Source organism: Typopeltis vanoorti, chromosome 21, assembly GCF_054136105.1.
Source record: "Typopeltis vanoorti isolate ZY-2024b chromosome 21, IOZ_Tvanoo_1.0, whole genome shotgun sequence".
Classification (NCBI taxonomy): domain Eukaryota; kingdom Metazoa; phylum Arthropoda; class Arachnida; order Uropygi; family Thelyphonidae; genus Typopeltis; species Typopeltis vanoorti.
Window position 1 is genome coordinate 1,183,412 of NC_143569.1, and position 22,432 is coordinate 1,205,843.

The window sequence follows — 22,432 nt, forward strand, 5'->3', positions numbered from 1 at the left end:
AGTTTGTGTTGTTTCACAAATTTATCAAATACCAAAATAATGTCTTCTCCCCTAGTCCTTCCCAATAATGGTATAATTTTCAAAAGTTCTTCTTTACTTGAATAATCTTGAAATACCATTAACTGAGCAATATCAGTGAAGTCATTTGATTCATCAAATTGTAATGAAAATGCAACACACTGGTGAATGTCTGACATTAACCTGGTCTGGAAACTTTTCTCCGGCAATTGTAACTCCTCATTTCGGCAATTTGAAACCTTGTTTGCTGCCTAGAAGTAGTCTCTCTCTAGCTAAATTTCGAACCGAGAAGCTCCTTTCTGAAGCGGGAAACTCCTCTCTCAAGCAACGTGGATCCAGGGCAGTCTCAGGACAGTGGGAAACAACCTGGACCGGGCGGCCTCCTCTCTGACAGTGATTCTGGAACCGAGACCCCTTCTGCTTACTTCAGTCCCTTTTTATTAGGCTCTTCTGAGACCTCGCATGAAGTTTGGCAACCCCCAAAGAATCGGTATGAGTCTTTCATCTTAAGTTTCAAGTTTGGCACGCCTTTTGTTCTCCTCTGCTTCCTTTTGATTATAAGTTGCCGGCCATCGGAAAGTTGTTTGAACTCTTTCTGACTGACTTCGGAGAGGTTTACGCTTAGAGCCTGCAAGCCTTTCTCATACATACAAGTTTCAATAACAATCTTTCTAATGCTGCCATGTACAGCTTCGGCGACAAAAACATTGCCTTTATTTTTAACACTCTAACATATTCTTATTAAAGCAGTATATACAGTTAGCTTCAAAAGAGTTATTTACAAAAACATCTAATACAAACTATACTGAGACAAACAAAGCTTATTTTTTTACAATATTCACATGGGACTTAACCTAAGTAAAAAATCAATGTAATGTGCTTTGGAATATTTAACATTTAAGCTATAATTGAGTTTTTACACTTTGCTTATAATCGCATTCACTCGACTCGCTGTTTGACTTCTACTGATCAAAATTAATTCATTTACCCGGACTTATAACAAAATTACTGATTTGACAATTTTAACGAAAAATAAATAAGCAATAGCAGTACACTTAAAGCGAATTAAAAATAATACAAAATAATGATAAATAAAGTATTATGTTTTCAGTTTTAATTAAATTTGTAAGGAGGAATACACAAGAGATCGACCAAAAATCTCTCCATGATCGACAGGGTTGAACACGCCTGCCCTAAGGTATAGTTTCACACGTGCTAGTATCGTAGACTTAGCCTCTGGCTGGGAACAAATTCTTAATCTACTTTGCTATAATTCAAATGTATTAATCCTTAAACAGTTATTTTTGTTAACGACTGCACCATTAAGGATCATGTAAAAGAATTTTTTATCTTTCCTTTACATACACAAGAATAATTTTGCTAAGCACGTATAATAACCTTTAATTCAATTTTATCTCAAGCAACTCCGAATTACTCAGTCGTGGCTGTTACTTTACTTAGGTCACACAGGTTCGATTTGTTTTATGAGATAGTACATTGGCTAACAAAGATCAGGCAAGCTATTAACAAAACCAAACATGTTTATTCTAAGACAATAAATATACAAGAAAAATAGGACATATGACATGTCTGATTCTCCACACATTCATTAAACGATTCACTTATAGCATTAGACAAAGAAATTATTCACACTTCAACTTATTGAACACTGTAGATGGATATTTTCACACATAACCTTACTTTCATTACAAACAATAAAAAGCAAAATTATACTATACACATTCTAAGCATTATATGACAAGCACTGTTCAAGATTACAATATTCTATATTACATATTCAAACTGACTTTCAGCTTTCTGATCTCTTCAACACATTATGCCATTAGTTAAATAGAATTAACATCTATCGTCTGCACACACAATCTAGGCTATTAACATAAAGCAATCTACTCACAAGCTCATTATATCATTTACAGTTCTGAATCCAAAAGGGTTAAAGGTGAATTCCACTGTCTACTTTCTTTTTCTTGCATGACAGCTGTGATCAGACACTATCTGGCTCTTGTTGTCTTACAGATTCCTTCCTTGTAACGTTAACGCATTTTTTGTCAATGTTAGGAACTTCCTCAGCAACTACAAATCAGCATGCATGTGGATCGGTACATTCATCGAAGAATTTCATGGAAGGATATCTTGTAATATTGCCAGCGAACTCCCCATGATATCCAGAACTACTGCCCATGAGGCTGTGACTCCTCGAAAAGCTTGCCACAGGAACAAAAATAAGAGAGAGAGATCCCTTTCATCTCTCAATCTTCGGCGTTTATATCATTGGCCGTCCCTCAAAAAAAAATTCCCTGATTTACTGGAAGCACCCTTATCACCCACACTTCGTTAGGTTTTGGTGGCAAAACTCATAATCTGGTTACCTTTGAGACTGTTGTTGTTGACCTTCAGTTTACTAGCCTAATCTTGTCTGAGCTTTTTAGTTACAATTGCTTGTGGTTCTACATTATATTACAAAATTTATTACATTAAACACGTTACAGCATTTCTAATTATATGTATTTTAATGGCCCATGTAAAATCAATATATTTGAAAAATATTTTTAATTTTCACCACAAGAGATTTTACAGAACCACTTTAGATGTGTGACATGTTGTTCTGTCCTGTTGGAATACCTGTGCACGAAATGGAATTTTTTGCTCAACACATCCTATGCAAATCCTGGGTGAACAGAACCAGCACTTCTCGATCTAGTGTTTGCTATTCAAGGGCATGGTTTCTCCACCCTCTTCATTGAAACAGGGCCCAATTATGCCATGGCTGGAAACGGCACGCAATTCAGTGACCTTCTCACCATAAAGAGGTTTCTCTTGGACAAATTCAGGTCTCAAGAAACCTGTAGGTTTTGTCTGTTTGCATGACTGCTTAGATGGAAATGCACTTCATCCCAGAATCAGACGTTTTGAAGGAAGACAGATCTTCATAGACATTGGCCAGCATGTGTGCACAATATTCTTGCCATGCAGTGTAATCCAGATTCATTGCTGTTTAACCACTGACCTGCCTGAATGATGTATGAAAAGGCACCCAGCTCCTTAAGGATTCTGTGTAGTAACAACCTTGTTACTTAGAAACAACCGAATGCCCTTTGCATTACAGCAGAACACTCCTAGTATGTCAGAACCTCTCAATGATGACACTGTTGCTTGGGGCATGCTTACAGAAATGATGAACAAACATTCATTTTCGAAATTATGGATTTTACAACCATGCTATAACAATCTTTTTATTATCCCGGCGTTTCGATCTTCATATCATTCAATGATGAAGGTCTAAAAATCCCATATATATGGAAGGCCCACAGAACCACAGACTCTTCCTCTCTAAGAACAACTATAAACAGTACTGTAGTAAATCCAGGATCCTAAATCAAAAATAACAATTGTAATACTAAAAATAGGATATCACTGTTACTGAAAGAAAACTATAAGAAAAAATGTTCATTCATGTTATCTTAAATTAAATCTAGCTTGATGTAATTTATAATTTTTTTTTTTTTTTTCACTAGAGGTCATGCCAGTAGAATAACATGTGATCAAATCATTGTTTTTCTAGCTTACGGTTTGTAATGTAACTCGACTTGTCTTGTATATTTGTGTATGCTCCAGATGATGATCTTGATATGAAGAACGAAACGTCAGGATAATAAAAAGAGTTAGTTATAACATGGTTGTAAAATCCATGATTTATAAAATGAATGCTGATCACTGTGTAACACTAAAAGAAACGACGAACAAACATGTTGTAGGCTTTGGACCATTTGTTCTACCAACTCCATATGAACAAAAATAATTCTCAACAATGAAATGTGTTTTTCCAATATCGACACCATGATACAGCTAAATGCCTTTGACTGTACACGTGCTCTTGTATTATTCTGCATACAGTTGAATGGCATATCTCATAGCATGAGTACTTAAATGTGTCGAAGTTCAGTGCTTTTTTTTTTTTGCATACCATATATCATCCATTAGTACAGTGAATAGTATAAATGTCTAGAAACCGAGTATCAGAAATTTTCAAGACATTTTTATCTGTAGATATATTCACACTATGCTCATCGTAACAAAATATGATTCTAATTATATGTGTAATATTTTCACAGATTTCTAATACTCTACATCAGCGTTTCTCAACATTTCTAAGCTCAAGGACCAGTAAAATGCCTAAACCAATTCTATGGACTACTAATTTATGTAATTTTTTTAAAACCCCTCTGTGTGGAGATTACCAGCATTTGGGAAAAACTGTGCCATTTATAACAACATAATAAATCTAAAAGCGTGTTTTGAATACACATGGAAACATAATTAAATTGGAAGTAAATGATTAAAAGTGTATCATCATTGAATGAAGTTTTAATTTTTATTAAACAAATAAATAATATGATATGATTATGTTAGTACTTACTTTTAATGAGATGATTGAGCTTCTTGGCCCTTGCAGAGTTTCTGGATATCTGGCTCAATGTTGGTCAATTCAGTCGAAGATCGGCACACATAAAGACGATTTCTATGTTTTGTTTTTATTTGAAGGAGCAACGAAAATTCTTTCCTTTTTTCTTGTAGAAAACTGCATAATGCTTTTCAATGCTTCTTCAGATAATTTGGGAAATTCAGTTATCACTGAATGAAGGCGAGATCCAGAATCAAGCTAAACCAAGATCATGGAATTGCATTTTAAGCCCACTGTCACTTGAAAGCTCAATTAACTGTTTTTTGTTTTTGATAACAAAAGCTCGTTCCTGTGACTGTGAGCCTGAAATGGATCACGAACCCACAGAAATTTCTTATAAAAGTTATTCGGAAAGTATGTTTCATAATTCCATTACAGAGTTTGAGGTGGCCACAAACCCTTTCCAGAAACTCAGAATCAACAAAAATATCGTTTTCCACTAAAAAGGATATTCCAATGTTGGAAAAGGTGCAAATTGCCTGTCTTTTACATAACTAATCCATAACACCATTTTTTTCTCAAATGGCTTTATTTTTTCGTATGCATCAAGAACAGTTGAGGTATTTCCTTGAAGGGAGAGATTTATTTCATTTAATTTCGAAAAAAATATCTGAAAGATAGAATAGTGTTGATAACCATGCTTCGTCAACAAGGAGTGGTGCAAAATCAGAATTTCGTTCATTTACAAACAATAAAACTTTATGCCTTAATTGAAATAGCCTTGTTAGTACTTTGCCCCTGAAAGCCAGCAAATTTCAGAATGAAGCAAAAGTTGTATGTATATTCACTGCCTATTTCATCACAGTACTGAAAATAACCTATTATTTAATGGTCGAGCCTTAATAAAATTAACTAGCTTCACAGCGTTGTATAGTATACAGTTAAATTCTGGAGCTACTTTTTTACCATAGAAACAACCTCACTATGCCTGCCTGTAAGGGCGTGAGCTCCATCTGAACCCATACATCCCCCCCCCCCCCCATGTATTATGTAATTATTGACAGTGTGAAATATTTCTTCTCCAGTTGTTCAGGATGACAAAGTTCTACAGAACAGAATATCGTCATGAATGTTGTTATCATGTGTATATCTACATAGCATATTAACTGTGCATCATGTCACATCAGTAGTCTCATTTATTTGTAATGCATAATAAAGGCTCTTCTTAACTCTTTCAGTTAACTGAGATTCTACATCAACCATATCATTAATTCTGCGATCGACAGTGTCATTTGAAAGAGGAATCAAATCAACTACTTTTAGTAACTTGTTGCCAAACATAGTTTTTACCACATCTTTTATAGCTGGAAATAGTAAATTTTCCCTGGTAGAATAAGGTTTCCCTGTTTTCGCTATGCACAAACTTAAGAGATAAAATGCTTCCAGTGCCTTGCTATTAATCGAACCCATGGCCGAAACTATATCTTTCCCATGATTTAATGTCTCTAAGCATCACTGAAAAAATTCAATTGGCTTATTTTTCACATCACAATGTTTAGTTTCTAAATGTCATCAGAGTTTCGCAGGTTTCATACACTCATTCGACAACACTTCATAACACAATTGAGATTTCTGTTCACTTTCATCTCCACACCAAGTAAACCCGAATTTCAAATATGAACTGTTATATTTCCTATTGTATTTTTTCTTTGAACTGCTTGTTTCTTCTACTTGAATAGTATCAAATTTACTCACCATTATAACACATGTATCACAATTATGGTTAGCAACACCTGTTTCATGTGCTTTTCTTTTCAAAGTCCTAATTCTAAGCCGCTTTTTCATTATTAAAAAATGTTTCCGAAAAATATATAAATACTGGGATTAACTCACTACCTACTTTGTCCAAGTATTACTTATCACTTCTGAAGCCATGGTTGAAGGAGGAAAACCTTCAATAATAAAAATTAATAAACAAGCAATTGGTTGAAATGTGATAACACATTTACTTCAAATCTGACAAAATAGCAAGGGAAGGCGGAAGCAATAAAACCATATTGTTCACTTCACCCTTCTTTTATTACTCATCATTCTGATGCTACAATAATTTGTAGAGGCAGAATGTTCATTCCATGAACATTCTGCCACTATTTGTTGGGGTTTTTTAAGAATCCAGTTTATTTCAATAATGTTTACTTACTTATTCAATTTTAATTTGTTTTGATTGGAGAATTAAAATATATATTTATTTAATTAATTTAAGTCTGCTGGCAGCCCACCTGTCCTATCTTCGCGGACCACAGGACCATATGTAGATACAACAACGAAAGTCATATGGCATGTACATTTCTTTGTGCAAAGGTTTTGTTATTAGAATTCATTGGCACGATTCTGCCATGGTGGAGTATAGTTAAATTATATCTTGACATTTAGTATCTAATTTAGTTTTTTTTTTTCCTTGCACTTAAATAGGACGAGTCAATTCACCACGCACACCGCAGGGAGGATTCATGGGAGAGCCTCTGTTATCTCCTCCGCCTCAGCCCTCTCCAGGCTTTAGTCAATCCCTTCCTGCAACACCTGCAACAAACTTTCCCTCAGGAAGTGGCCTTCCGACAGGAAACCCTAGTACCAATTACAGTCTTGCTCAGGACAGTTCTCATTTTTCCTTTGACCAACAGAGCTTGCAAGTTTTTGCTTCTTCTGCTAGTGACAGGTATTTTATTTTTAAAAAATTCGCTTTTTTTTCTATTGAAGTAAACGTTGATTGTTATTCTATTAAAATCAAGTTTTGTGAGCTTTTAACATTGTTGAAATGCTTTTTATGCAGGGTGAGAGTTGGAAATGGTGGAGTGGCTGCTGTATCTTCTGAATATGTACGCCAGGAACTAAGGGCCATAGTAGGAGCTAGAACACAACAGCATCAAACTGTGCAGGTACTTTGCTTTAACCATTTGCTAAGAGTAATCTTAATCAAATATGGAATAGTCTTATACATATACCTTGTAAGTTAATGAAAAATTTTTTTTTTACTTAAATAATTCTGAGTGTAACCTTTTTTTTTGCCTTTAATGGTTTGTGATTATGTTTAATGACACATTGAGGAAGGGTGTGATTAAAATAAATTCTTTTAAATACAGGGCTAGGTAATATAGAAGAAAAAGAAACTGAAATGAAAGTTATAACAGAGATAGAGGAGGTTCTTTATAAAGTAGAGAGAACCTAAATTTTATCACTTGCAATAAAACAGATGCAATATAATAAAAGACACAATATATTTCTTAGTATTTATCTCCAAGTTTTAACTCTGAAATTTCCTGATAAAGTTATGTTGATGAAAATTATGGGATACAATGACTATTCATTCATTCCATGGCAAATTCACATAAGCATTACTTTAATATTCTGTGCCTTTAAATAACCCCTTTTATTAGTTTGGTGTGGGGAGGGGGGGGGGTTCACAGTTTTGCTGCTGTTATTCTTTGCTACTGTTTTCCTAATCATTGTGAAATTAGGAAAGATTACTTACATGCTTTGAATTCATTGACACATGTTAAGAATATAATGAAAATATTTACATGACTTACTAAAACTTATTTCTTGCAGAATTTTTGGTCTTGTCTTGCAGCACTTTAGTAGTGCAAATAATTCATTACAAAGTAAAGAAAAATGGACTACTTCAGTGTATATGCATAAATTCACCAAGTACATCTGTATTTGGATTTTTGTTTATATGGATAATTTAACATTGAAAGGAAATGGTAACAGCTTGGAGTACTATGTCAGGTGCAAATATACCAAGAGGAAACAATTGTGAGAGATGTCATGTATATTATTGCTAGCTTCCTATTGACAATTATTTTTCAGATTAATCTACTATTGCCAAATCTCTAGTATTATTATATCTTGCATTTGGTTTTTCCAAAGCCTTACTAATTGTATACATCCACCTAAATCTTGATCTTTCCAACACCATATACTTATTTTACTAATGTTCCCATTTTGTTTAAGTGATCTTAGTACTTCAGTTTAGTTCTGTTCATGTATTGAATGCTAAAAAAAGTTTCTTACTAATCATTAATGGCTGAATCATATTAAAATATTGTTTTGCTATCAATGCATCTGTTCACTTCTCTACTTTTCTTCAGAACTCTGATATCTGTGATTTGATTTGTAGTCTTCAATTTACTATTTTATTTCTCTTCCACATTCCAGGTTCATAAGGTAAAATTCATTTGAGCATTATTATTACTTTTTCAGGCATTTCCATGGAGTCAATCATAAGAGCCTTATACTCATTCACTGACAGAGTACTCATAATGGTCTCTGACAATCCATTCTAACCATTCTCCACTTTCCAAGCAAAAAATCTAATCCTCACAGGATAGGTTTAAACTCTGACTAGTTGATAAATGGAAAAGAGGAAATATGATAGAAAGGAAAGAATTTTTTTCCAATGCATAGCAAGAAGGGCAACAGTTAACGATCATCCTTTCATACTCATGCAATTTTTAAGGAAAAGGTCTTTATCTATCATATACCTTTATCATATCTTCTGTTTCCAATCTATTCCCTTCAGGACCAGCTTTTCTCTCTTACCTCTGGATCCTCTCTGCCACTTCCTCATCCCCCAAGGAATCTGGATGACCAGATCTGTACACAGTAGTCCAGACTTACAAAGAGGGGATAATGACTTCCTTCTTGTCAGTGTTCTTCAAAATACAGGTAATATGATCAGCTATTTTGGCCACTTTTGTAATGTTCAACTCTAAATTCATCTCCTTGGTTACACTCACCCCAAAATTCCTAGCTTCATTGATTTTCTAGTTTATTTCCATCAATACAGTACTTAGCTTGTGATCTCATCATCCTTAAGTGCATTATCCTTACACTTTGCCACGTTAACTGTCAACCATTGTCCTTTGTTCATACTGCCAGTCCGTTTATATCATCCTGCAGAATCTCAATATTATTCTCCTAATTGTTGCTCTACCCAATTTTGCATCTTCATCAGCAGCAAACAATTGGGTATTTCTCCTTAAAATAATTCATATATCATTGATATACAAATTAAACTGCAACAGTCCAACTACAGAGCCCTGCAGTACACCACTAGTTGTTGCATACCTTCTCGATTTTGCCATATGCTATTTGATCTCTGTCCATCAGCTCCTTTTATCCAAATCACCAGCTTAAAATCCATTCCTGTTGTCTCTGATTTATATAATAGACTTTGTGTGATATCCTGTTGGATGCCTTTGCAAAATCAGCCATCCAGGATCATTTGGCTAGTGGGCTTGACTATAAGGAGTAGTCTTCTCTGTTTCATCTAGGGACAAGCCTCAAAACATGCTACTTCAAGTTTACCACTCACCAAGGAGCCATAAACAGAAATCCATTACTACTACTCAGCGAGTAATGTGCCCTCAAAAGGTGCAATGCTGAATAATGAATTCATTTGGAATACATTCTTAATCTTCACAATCACAACAATCCTTCATTCTTAAACTTCACAATGACCTCACAAGGCTTTGCTCCAAGTCACATCTGCATGATTTGATAACAAAAGGAAGAAACAGAAAATGTCTGAACATATAAACATACTGTTTGTTTGTTATACATATGTGAGTATGATAATAAATGACTGATTTCCTTGTATTCAGTCATCTATTTTACTTTCCGAAAAGCGAACCAGATTCTTTTCCTATGTAAATGATATTACTGATCTCAGGCTCAAGTATTAACTCAATTCAAAGAAAACTTAATCATTATCTATTATAGGTGAAGTCAGTGATTATTCCAAGTACAATACCTTGCATAGTATGGTTAATAGGTGCCGAAAAATTTATATGCTATGCAAAACCACACTGTTTAAATCATTATTATGTGTTATAATATAATGCACTCCAAACAGAAAATTACAGAGGTGGTGAGAAAAAATAATTACACATCATTTATTTATGCAAGCTCACCAGAAATACCAATTAATGTGCATAGAACAATTTAAAAGGATTAAAATAAAACAAAAAATATATTTATTTTTGATAAAAATGCAGATGTTGCTGTCTGGGCAATATAATCTGTTACATACTTACTTCATTGCACCATTGATAGGAGTTTGACTGGTTTCTTCAGCATTGACTTTTGTAAGGCAGGAAAAAATAAATAAATTCCAGTCAGCCTGGCAAATTTTCCTGGTGGGCATCCATGTACAACAGGGCTGTCCAAATCACTGCCTGCAGGCCACATGCGCCTCGTGGTGCGATTTTGTGCAGCCCACATGTGGGTTTTGATTTTCATGAGCAAAAAAAATAAAATAATTTATAATAAATTTAGTTTAATTCTTTATGCAAGTATAGGCAAACAAAGTTTGCACCTTAAGTAGTTCAGGACTGAGGCAACTCGTAGCAAAGGTGGACCAAGCTCTCACTATCTCCCATAATGCAAAGCACATCTCCTTGTGGACATGTATAATGCTATGCATTAAGGAAAGAGTCACTACCCAGACCGGTTTTGACCTTTATTGAGGTCTCGTTAGTGGGAGCTAGAGCCAGAAGTGGTGATACTAAGGCAGAAGCAATGGAGAGGTCATATTTACTTATACGAGTTGCCAAAAGGTACCACCTTATTATTAATTGACCAATTAATTAACCAAGTGAAAAATAAACTTCCAGCATCTTTCTTTAAATCCAAAGTAAATTAATAATAAGGTGGTACACCTTTTGGCAACTTGTATAAGTAAATATGACCTCTCCATTGCTTCTGCCTTAGTATCACCACTTCTGGTGATACTAAGGCAGAAGCAATTAATGCATAGCATTATACATATCTGCAAGGAGGTGTGCTTTGCATTATGGGAGATAGTGAGACAAGGAGTGATTAGAGCTTAGTTCACCTTTGCTACGAGTTGCCTCAGTCCTGATCTACTTCAGGTGCAAACTTTGTTTGCCTGCACTTGGGTAAAGGATTAAACGAAATTTATTATAGTCTAACCAAGTGGAAAAGAAACTTCCAACAAAATAACAATTTGAATCGAATGCATCTTCATCATCATCATCATCATCAAATTCCTGTTATGTACCCTCAAGGGGTGTACAGGATATGATAGTACTACATGAAAAAATTACATCATTATTAATTTCCTATCTACAATTTTCCTCCAAATCAGTCTGTTACTTGTCAAGACTCAAACATTATCAGATCTTATATTTCTATTGTCTAAAGCACTTTGTACAGTATCAATCCACCTATATCTTGGTCTTCCTCTAGGTCGTTTTGCTGCCAACCTGGCAGAAAACACTTGTTTTGCTAATCTTTCCTCGCCCATTCTGTTTAAGTGACCATACCACCTGAGATTAGCTCTGCTAACACATTCCTGGATGCTGACAATTTTAAGTTCTTTCCTAATATCCTCGTTTTTAATATGATATTGCCATTGATGCCATCTGTTCACGCCTATAATCTTTCTCAGGACTCTCATATCTGTTGTCTCTAGTCTTTGGTCAAGTGTTTTACTTCTGACCCAGCTCTCAGATCCATAAGTTAAAACTGGTTTGAACACTGTCTTGTACACAGCTAATTTAGTGTTCCGACTAATTTCTCTCTTATTCCATATGAATTTATTTAATTGACTTCCCATCATACCAGCTTTGCTGATTCTGTTGTCTATTTCTATATTTAATTTACCATCTTCAGTAAAGATCGTGCCTAAATAGCTGAAATGTTTTACTTGTTCCACAGGTTCTCCATTCACAACACAGTTGACATTTTCAATGACTCTGCCTATTTTCATTGTCTTTGTCTTTTTATTGCTGACCTTCATACCATATCTATTACAACAGCTATTCAATTTAGTCAGAGAATCTTGGAGACTTGTAGCAGATTTATTTAGAAGTATAACATCATCTGCATAAAGCAAAGAGCTGACATTAACATCTCCAATTTTGATTTCATGTTTAATACCAATTTCCTTCATAATGTGATCCATGTAGATAATGAATAACAGAGGAGATAATGTACATCCTTGTCTCATACCAGATTTAACATTAAACCATCTCCCTGTACTTCCTTCAATTCTAACTGCTGACTTACAACTCAAATACAGACTAAGTATTGCTTGATATAATGCCCAATTGACACCATATAACTGTAGCATATTGAATAGCTTCTCTCTTGGCACCTTGTCATATGCCTTTTCCAAATCGACAAAACTTAAATACAGATCTTTGTTATATTCCCATGATTTCTCCACTATTTGTCATAAAGTGAAGATATGATCCTGACAGCCTCTATTTGGCCTGAATCCAGCTTGTTCTTCACCAAGCTTTTCTTCCACAATTCTTCTCAACCGTTTCTCAAGTATACTTGCATAGATCTTGCCAGGAACACTCAGTAGGGAAATACCTCTGTAATTCTCACATGCAGTTTTATTTCCCTTTTTATATATAGGTACTATGAGAGCTCTACTCCAGTCATCGGGAATTCGTCCCTCTGCCCAGGCTTTCTGAACTATGCAGTGCAGCCACTGTAAGACTCTTATACCACCATACTTCAGCATTTCTGGTCGAATATCATCTACTCCTGCTGCCTTTCCACATTTCAAGCCTTTGATGGCTTTTTCTACTTCAAGTATGGATATGTATTCCTGACTGCATGCCTGGTCAGTGTTTTTTATCACAGTGCTGTCATCACTGCTTGTTTCATTTAGCAGTTTTTCAAAGTAATTACTCCATACTTCAAGGATATCTTTTTCTCCCGTTTTCATGTCACCTTTATCATCTCTAATTCCTTTTATAGCACTCTTTCCTTCATTCTTCAGCTTCTTCAACAACCTCCAGAATATTTTGCCACCTTCTTGATATTTATTTTCTATATTCTTGCCAAAGTCCTCCCATGACTTTTGTTTAGCTAGTTTTACACAGTGTTTAGCATTCTTGCATTTGTCTCTATATTCTCTAAGAGCACAAGCTGACTTATTTGACAGGAACTTTTGGTATGCTTTCTTCTTTTCCTTCCTCTTTAACTTCCTGTGTCCACCAGGGAGTTCTGATTTTTTTTATCCTTACAGATAACCTCACCACATGCCTCTCTGGCAGAATCAATCAATGTTTTCTTCAGAGTTTGCCACTGAATCTCCAAGGTTTGATTCCTGTTCTCAAACTCTTTCATTTTTTCTTCAATAATCTTTGTGTATTTTAGCCTACAGCTCACATCTGAGAGCTGCTCAACTTTTATTCGCTTTAAAACTTTCTTACATGTTCTTCTTTTCAATATGAAATTCAATTTTATCCTGCTCAAGACTAAATAGTGATCACTTCCAATTTCAAATCCTCTGTACACTCTGGTGTCCTGCACCAGGGAGAAAACATCACTATCAACAATAACATAGTCAATGAGACTTTTCTTATTCCTAGCCTCTTCTCTCCATGTGACCTAGCCTCTTCTCTCCACTAATCGATAATCTCGATGCCGATAATTTTATTTAGTGTTTTTATATCAATATATACCCATGTGTTTTTCAAATATTAGATGTGTCAAAGAAGCGTTCTTACACTGTTTTGTTCCAACGCACATGCTCTGGGTGCTCACAGGAAATATAAGTGTGTGAATATGATTTGAGACAGTTGCAATATAAGATTATCAAGTTCAATCTCATTTAACTCACAACCCAGTGGTGAAGATATGGAATATACTGTAGTAAGAAATCTCACAGATAGTCAAATCACTACTTCTTCCAGAGTAATATTAAATTGGACATAATGGAAAGGAGTAAGTGCCCACTAGTATAGGTTTACTACCATAAGCAGGACCATCTCCAACTCTGTCCTTACAAACAACAGTGAAATGTTGTAAGATCGGGTCCTCACTAGGTTTTAAATATGTTTCCTGCAGACAACAGAAGGATTTATGTTTCTGCAGCAGAACCTTGATATCATCAAAGTTCCACTGTGAAAATTTTCCTATTGTTGACTTTGTAGACTTCTCCAATTACCAAGATATAACAAGCTTATAATTATCTATTTATTTTGGGAAGATTATGGAAGAAAATTTGTTTAATACATCTAATGTGTCAGAATCTTTTGGTTAGATACAGAAGTATCAATTTTTTTCTTTGTGAGTGTCTAGCAGTTTATCATTATGATGTCCTTGCCATAAGTTTCTTGAAAAATGGGTTCTCGTCGAATGGATCATTTTTGGATTTGTTTGAGAATACAGACCTGGACATTTTCATATGACTGATGCACTCTGCAGAGAAGCAGTCATGATCACAAAGTTCAGGTGTTGTGAAATTGTCAGATCGTTTAATAGACATGCAGATTTCAGGACAGGTGGGGTTGGTAGTGTTGATGGTGACGGATAGCTTCCTGAAATTATATATTTTGTTTTGTTTTAATCTTTCATATTTTTCATCCTTCTACTTCTAACAGGTGATACATTTAGCTTTCTTAGCAGAGCAAAATTTATTATCATGCTCTTTACTACCACATCATATGCAGGTGGTAGAGCCATGACAGGCAGTTTTAGCATGCCCATATTTCTGACATTTAAACCGTCTCAGTAAATTGGGGTTATACATTTTAACAGAATGGTTGAAATATCCTGCTTTAACAGATGATGGAGATCAAAGTGTATCAACAGTAAGGATGATGTTCCTCCTTGGAACCAGGTAACCATCCCTGTGTATCAGAATGTGCCTCATACTTATCACTCCTTGACCTTTAATCTCTGAACATATCTCCACATCTGGAACATCAAGGTGATCTCATTCTACAGTGGTATCACTCCTGCAGAAGAGTTTAGTGTTTTATGAAGTGTTACCATAATTGATATTCTATCCATTAAGGCTGCTTTAAGTAGTTTTCCTGAGTGTTGCTGATATGATGTTTCAGTAGATCCTGCCAGTCCTTCTAAACCGTGTTCAATAAAGAAGAGTAAAATTTTCACTATTGGCTGTTCACCTGTTGCACGGGTGATGAGAAAAACTGCTACATTCATACTGGTGTCACATCTTTTGTTTCTTATTGCTGTTATTAGATGATGTATCAACAGTATCAGTACTTCGTTGGGATCCTGTTAGGACTCCTGAAAAATTTGAGGATGAAAGAATCATACCACCACAGAGCCATATGTGGACGCCTACTTGCACAGCATTCCAAATTTTTCAAGATGTCCATGGGTTGCACTTCATGGCAAACACTGAGGCAGGGTATTGGATCACAGTGGGGATGGTAGTAGTGGTCTAAAAGACAGTAAAAAACACACAGGAGAAGTAGGGCGAAGAATACGGGAAGAAAAGCAGAGAGCGAGAAAAGGAAGAATGAAAAGAGCCATCACTAAAAGGTCCTTTCACCCCAAACAGCTGCCCAAATTGAGGAGGATCCAGAAGAGGAGATGTATACTTTCTAAATTAAATGGAAAGCACAACATACATAAAAATGAGCCTTCAACTTCTTGGAAAGCAATCTGCAAAATAAAGGTATAGATATATTCTTACAGTGGAACTGATGTGGATTCCGTCAAAATATTGAATAAATCAGTCTTTTTCAGAAACCTCAACCTGTCTGTTTACATGCAGGAACCATATTTATAGCCCAACAAGGACCCCCCCCCCCCCAGGATATTGTCCCAGAGGGGGAAAGCCCCCCCCCTTTCCGATTTGGAGAAAAGCAAAATGTGTCATCTTGGGATGTTTTGCTATTTTTCATGAGGACAGAACTTGGGATGAGGCAGCTCAAGTGCAGAAGTTGTCTTTGTATGCATCCAAATTTCATTCTAGGCTATTCCATTTTAAAGACATTCTAGATGCTTTTGCCATTTGCCTCTCATTGAGATTCTTTATTACAGTTTGTTCTATGGACTTACCACAGCGTTCCAAATTAACTTCTACTGATGTTTAGTAACCTTATATTGCATCTGTCTATTCTTCCATACTTTAATAAACACAAATTTTGAGGTATAGTTTTAACCCAAACATTAGAGGCTATCTTGATAACAAACTTCTACTTTTCAGAACACTGCTTCAGTACCTTCTTTCATATGCTTCCCTTGCCATCATCACAGGAACAGTATTCTTCATGGATTCAAGGGTGGAAAATTAACTAAGCTGGCAAAACACATTTTCACAGCTTACAAAATTTAATCCTGAAATCTAAACTCCCATCATTGAATTATTGATGGGAGTTTGGAAATTGGGGAGAAAAACTTAGTCAATGCATAGTACTAATATGCTGTAAGGACAACTTTTCAAGAGTGGGAATCATAAGAAAAGGAATTCCTAAAACATATCTAAATTTCCTTTCAATCCATAACTACAGTATAATCCACATATCAAGCAATGAAAAAAACAGCTCAACAGTGTAGCATGGGATATATTTCCTAAATTCCCTACTACATTTGACTTTGTACCTCTTAAATATGCTTGGGACAAAGCACGTTACGTTTAGATGTCAGAGTCAGAAGCAATCTTGAATGCTATTTACATCATCTGATACTCAAAAAAATACAAATGATATAGAATAAAATCTGGGAAATAAAAGGTAGTTAAAGCATGCCATTTTTCAATAGTGGAACATAATAGATGTGTAGCATATGATTGCAGGACAATTTCTGGTACTCTTGAAAAGTTTTATTGCACTCAAAAGATGAGAAGAGAAACAGTGGCTGAATTTCTCTTCAAAAGGGCTAGAGCCATACAGTTAGCCATTTGATAAGAAGAAACTGAAAAGAGTGTTTGTGTGGAAGTGAGAAAGCGAGCACTATTAGTCTCCCACGCTAATGCTGCAGAACCATACAGTATCCATTATGAGATGAAAAAATTTTCCTCTTCTGTCATCATCTTCAGAGTCTCCAATAAGTCATTTGGTATAGACGAGTCATTTGGTTTGAATCCCATCTGCAAATGCAAGGAGCCTTTATCGTCTTTTCAATCAAGTAGTGAGTTAGCTGGTCTCATGCAGAAGTAGAGGATTTTTTCTCCCAGAAACTTGAGTTTTTCATCCCTCAGAACAAGCAAACTGGCCCTATGAGCATGCAACTCTGCAGACATAAAATACTTATCCCTTAGTGGGATGCAGCAGAGGAATTGAAAGCTGGCTAAATTAAATTGCGTAAAGCCCCTAATCAGGGGAGCTAAACCCATCTTGGATAAGTGATAAATGGATGGATGTGGATGTCTTCCACAAATTTATAACATGTACTTACTGGGAGAGCAGTTAGTTTCCTGATTCATATCAAAAAACAGATGTCTTTGCAATTATCATCCTAATGCTCAGATTAGTATCTCTATAAGAACTTAGAAAAAAGTTTATTGAGAGAGGCAGGCCTTGTTTCCAATGCTCACAACAATTTTGTAGGCAGTAATCAATGTTAGATTAATTGGTCCATTTAGATCATTATTAAGCTTAATGGAAAGAAATTAGCACAAAGAAATAATTAAACACAGTTGTAATAGTTCCACTGTTTCTTTTCTGTCATAGAAACATCTTCTGGGATGATGATGAACAGCCTATTTTTCTTCCCACTGCAGGGTGAAGGCTTCTCCCATTGCTAGAGATTTTGGGTCTACTACTCCCATGCTGACCCAGTCCATACTGAGAGAGTGTGTCTATACTTGGGTGTAAGACAATCACAAACATCCTAGCGTACGCGGGATTCGAACCCGTAGCCTCTTGGCTGGAGAGCAGATACACTAACCACTGCCAACCAGGCCGGCTGGTTAGCATATTATCTCTTCTGGGAATATGGAAATTGTAATAACACATTGAAGTTGCGATAACACACACAGAACTAAGTGGAAGAAGTTAGGCTAGATCAAGTTTTTTTTTTTTTTAAATCTGCTGCAGTGAAGTATAGCATATTTTTTGCATCTGACTGTACGTGATCAGCTAGACTTGACTTTCTTGTGATCTTCAAGACAGATGTTGGCAGATCTCTCAGTTTGTCCATATTATGACAAGTTGCAAGAACAAAAAATCTTTAGAATAGCAGCAGATAAGACAATCTGCTTTATGTGAAGTTTGAAAATGTTTGAAGTCTGGTTATTTTTTTGAAATACCTCAGATATAGGAAATAGTGACATTACTATAATCTAAATGTCAAGCAGGATGTGAGGTGATGGAAAGAATAACTGTTTTATTAATCCTTTTTGGCAGTATAGCCATTGGAGAAGAAGGTATGGCAAATAAATGAGGATTCATCTATGAGAGAAGCCTGGTTGGAACAAAAGTTAGAAGATGTTAATATGCTTTATGTGATACCATCTCGTTGGAAGTGGGAGTAATGGAAGAGTGTGTATGTATGTATGAATGCATCTACTTATGTGGGTAGGTTTTCTGTGAACCGAGAAAGAAAGGATGCTATTGGGGTGATGTGTAATGTCTAGAGTGTAATGTCCTGTTTGTTGTGAACTGGATTCTGGGGCATAGACTGGGTTGGGGGGGGGTGATGTATCTGAGCCATGTGATCAAATACATCCCCCCCCCCAACCCCAGTCTATGCCCCAGAATCCAGTTCACAACAAACAGGAGTCTGTCTTTTCTAGACATTAATTACACATCACCCCAATAGCATCCTTTCTTTCTCGGTTCACAGAAAACCTACCCACATAAGTAGATGCATTCATACATACATACACAAACTTTCCCATTACTCTCACTTCCAACGAGATGGTATCACATAAAGCATATTAACATCTTCTAACCTTTGTTCCAACCAGGCTTCTCCAATGGCTATACTGCTGTACCAAGAGCATGTGTTTCAAAATGATCCATGAAATCAGCTAGAGGATAGGAAAGCCCATAGCTTTCCTATGGGCTTTCCTATAGAAAGCCCATAGCTTCAGCTAACCATGCCTTCGATACCCAGGTATCGAAACATTCTGTGCAAACGCAGAATCAAATAGGAAAAGACTACTATGCTTCACCAAAGCATATACAAATATGAAATATTTTTTCTTAGAATCGGCTTCAATAAACTTCCCAGAATATGGGAAACATTAATTCTTTAGACCTTCTGCCCAACAGCCAAGGCTAGCCAAATCATATTACATTCATAATAAAGGCTGTGATATCTGTAATACTCAAGGCATCAACTTGATGCCAATATCTTCACTCCATGAAAAACTTAAATGCTTTCATATGTGCTTGTGCCAGCATGAGACATTTGCTGTCAGAAACAAAAGAAGTCATCATAGGTTCAGTTTGCATCTTCTATTTCCAGATCAACAAAACCAATGAAATTGTTGCAAACTGTTCCAAAAGAAATTGTAACTTCCAAAATGAGGGTTTGCCAAAACATCAGCAACATTCTTTTATGCTGCAGAATTCCTGGTACTAAAATGCAAAACTGAAAAATATGAAATTCTGTTCACTTTGAACGGTCTGGGAGATTACAGTAGATCATTCAAGAAAGAACTGAATGCAGCTTTACTTCGATATCAGCCAACTACTGTAGTTCCAGATAACATCCATTATGAGATTGTGAAACATCTGGCACTCTCTTCCATGAATCATCTGCTCAGTTTTTCAATAGAATTTTCTTTGAGAATGAATTTCCAGAACTCTGGCAAAAAGTAATTATTATTGCCGTATATCTAATTGAAGTTAAGTCCTTATGGGATCAATCCTCTCTGCCCTTTCTTTAAGAGGAGGAAGTACCACAAGATTGTGTTAACCTTCATAGCAAATAGCATGGCAGTTATCTCAAAAGTAGAACATCTAACTGTAATACCCAGTGTTGTATTCTTTTACCACACTTACCATCTTTTGTCATTCTTGTAACAATGAGTCATAATGAGCAGTTGCAGCAAGCTATTGACTATCTTCCAAACTAGACACTTCACATGGGGTCAGATTTTCACCAAAGAAAACTACTGCACTCATTTTTTCTGGAGATGTGTCTTTCCTGACCCAGAGCTAATACTAGCTTCTTGGAACTCATATTCAACCAAAAACATATGAGAGATACTACTGTCAGTTGGTACCTCTCATATGTCTGTTCAAAGATAAGTGTTGAGGAAAGATATACTTTCTTTGAATCCTAATGTCCATCTCTTGGAGTGCTGACAGATGTTCTTTTCCCCACTTATGTCGAGCACGTATCAGATCAAGAGTCAATTACAGGTCATATCTACTCTGCAAGAGATGGTACAATTCGATGGTTGAATGCAATCCACTATCACAGTTGCAACTAGGGTATTTCAAACATCTCTTGTTCCTAGCTTTATGTCAAAGCAAATGAACTACCTTAGTTTGTCAATAGCTGTCCTTACTATATACAACAAAAACAAACTATCTGCTATTTATTTCTGTATTTTATGATAAAGCTATAAAGCTTTACTACAAACTCTAGACTTCAAGGTATCCAATAATGCAGGGATACCACTAAATGAACTACCACCATGGCATAATTCCCTTTCACTCTTCCTTCAGTCTGCTAGCATTTCTTTCAAACACACAGAGCAGAATACTTTGGTTTTGCACCTGTCTATTTAGATAGTTCAAAATCAATCTGCAGTGGGGTCTTCAGCTACCATTCAATACAGTATATCTTAGCATATCCCACTGGAATGTACCAAATACTTCTTAGCTGCATGTAATAGTGCTCACTTTAATCAGCATAAAATTGAAATGGCACCAAACATGAATTATTTATACTGATTCAATAAGCTCTCTTCTAGTCAGGTTTACCAACATCTGTTGCTCTCTCTCTCTCTCATATCCAGCATTTGTTGTATCAGATAAGGAAGCTCCATCTGAACAGTTACCTGTGTTGGATCCTTCGCCACATTGGGATCGAGGGAAACATGGCTGCAGATATTCAGCTAGTTTAGTTCATTCCCTAAGATACTGTCATATGTCTGTCCCTACACAGATTATAAGGCAGAAATTACTATTGCAGTTGCAAACATCATGGAATAGAGAGAATTACAACAAACAGATTAGGTCTGAAATTAATCTTTCACGGTATAGTCTGCACAGGGTTTGCAGACAGATGTTTTCTTATCTCCACATAAGTCATAGTCAACCTTACTCTTTATTTCCAGATGATGATTTGCCTTTTAATTAATTGCTCTCATTTCATCAATGTGAATAGTCATTATTTTAGCACTTTAAACCCAATGCACTCGGGAAGATTTTATATGATTCCTCTGATGCTCAGTGCTTTTAAATGTATATGAAAGACTAATCTTTATAATTATACATAGATTTATGTACATTATTTTTCAAGAGAAATCATTTTTATTTATTAATTTTACATTATTCTGGACTTGTATTTTCTTATGTAACTGTTGCTCTTAAGAGCATCCATAGCTCAGTCAGCTTCAGCAATGCCCATTTATTGGAAAGAACTGGAATTGAATTCCATCTAGGATGCAAAGAACTTTTTATCAGGGCTTTTCATCAAAAAATGGATTAACCATTCTCATTTGGGAGTAGCAAAAACTTGAGTTTCCTTCAGGAAACTCAAGTTTTTCATCCTGCAAACTGGCTAGAAGAATACGATGTTGACATTCATAATATGCTATGCAGATAGGATTAACTGCCCTGCTAGAGCATTGATTAAGTTTTAAGGAACCTAAGTTGTGACAGACAGATACTATTGTTATTTAAAAAAAAAAAAACAGATTAACCATTCAGCTAGCCTGTCTTTAGAGTCTTATTATCAGCTGCATTCATGCTCTGATCTCTTAAAGTTGCAAAATTTGTCTCATCCTTATTGCATTCTTTATTCAGTGCTTGTATTTGACAATCTAGGTCATTTATTGAGATTTCAGTTCATTCTTATGAGAATCAAGTATATTTCTCTAAAAAGTATTGAACTAATGGTCAGTTTTATAATCAGGGGTACAACAAGGATGCACATTATCTCCACTCTTATTCATCATTTATATTATTATTATCTGAGACCTCCAGGGAGTCAAGGACTCATTGAGGGAGGCTCTAAATCAAAGCCAGCTGTCATACGTTCATTTAAATTCATTCACACTAGATG

The 22,432-nt window shown here is 35.7% G+C and overlaps 1 protein-coding gene across 6 annotated transcripts in view; it reads left to right on the plus strand.

The window, feature by feature from the left end:
* The window catches only part of LOC150094596 (uncharacterized), a 700,870-nt gene that overhangs the window by 612,521 nt on the left and 65,917 nt on the right, over positions 1-22,432 (plus strand). For all 6 annotated transcript variants that reach the window (XM_090411629.1, XM_090411628.1, XM_090411625.1 and 3 more), the window contains 2 exons: positions 6,914-7,157; positions 7,272-7,377. In XM_090411629.1, the coding sequence (XP_090267755.1) occupies positions 6,914-7,157; positions 7,272-7,377 (350 nt within the window). The remainder of the gene's footprint in view (positions 1-6,913; positions 7,158-7,271; positions 7,378-22,432) is intronic.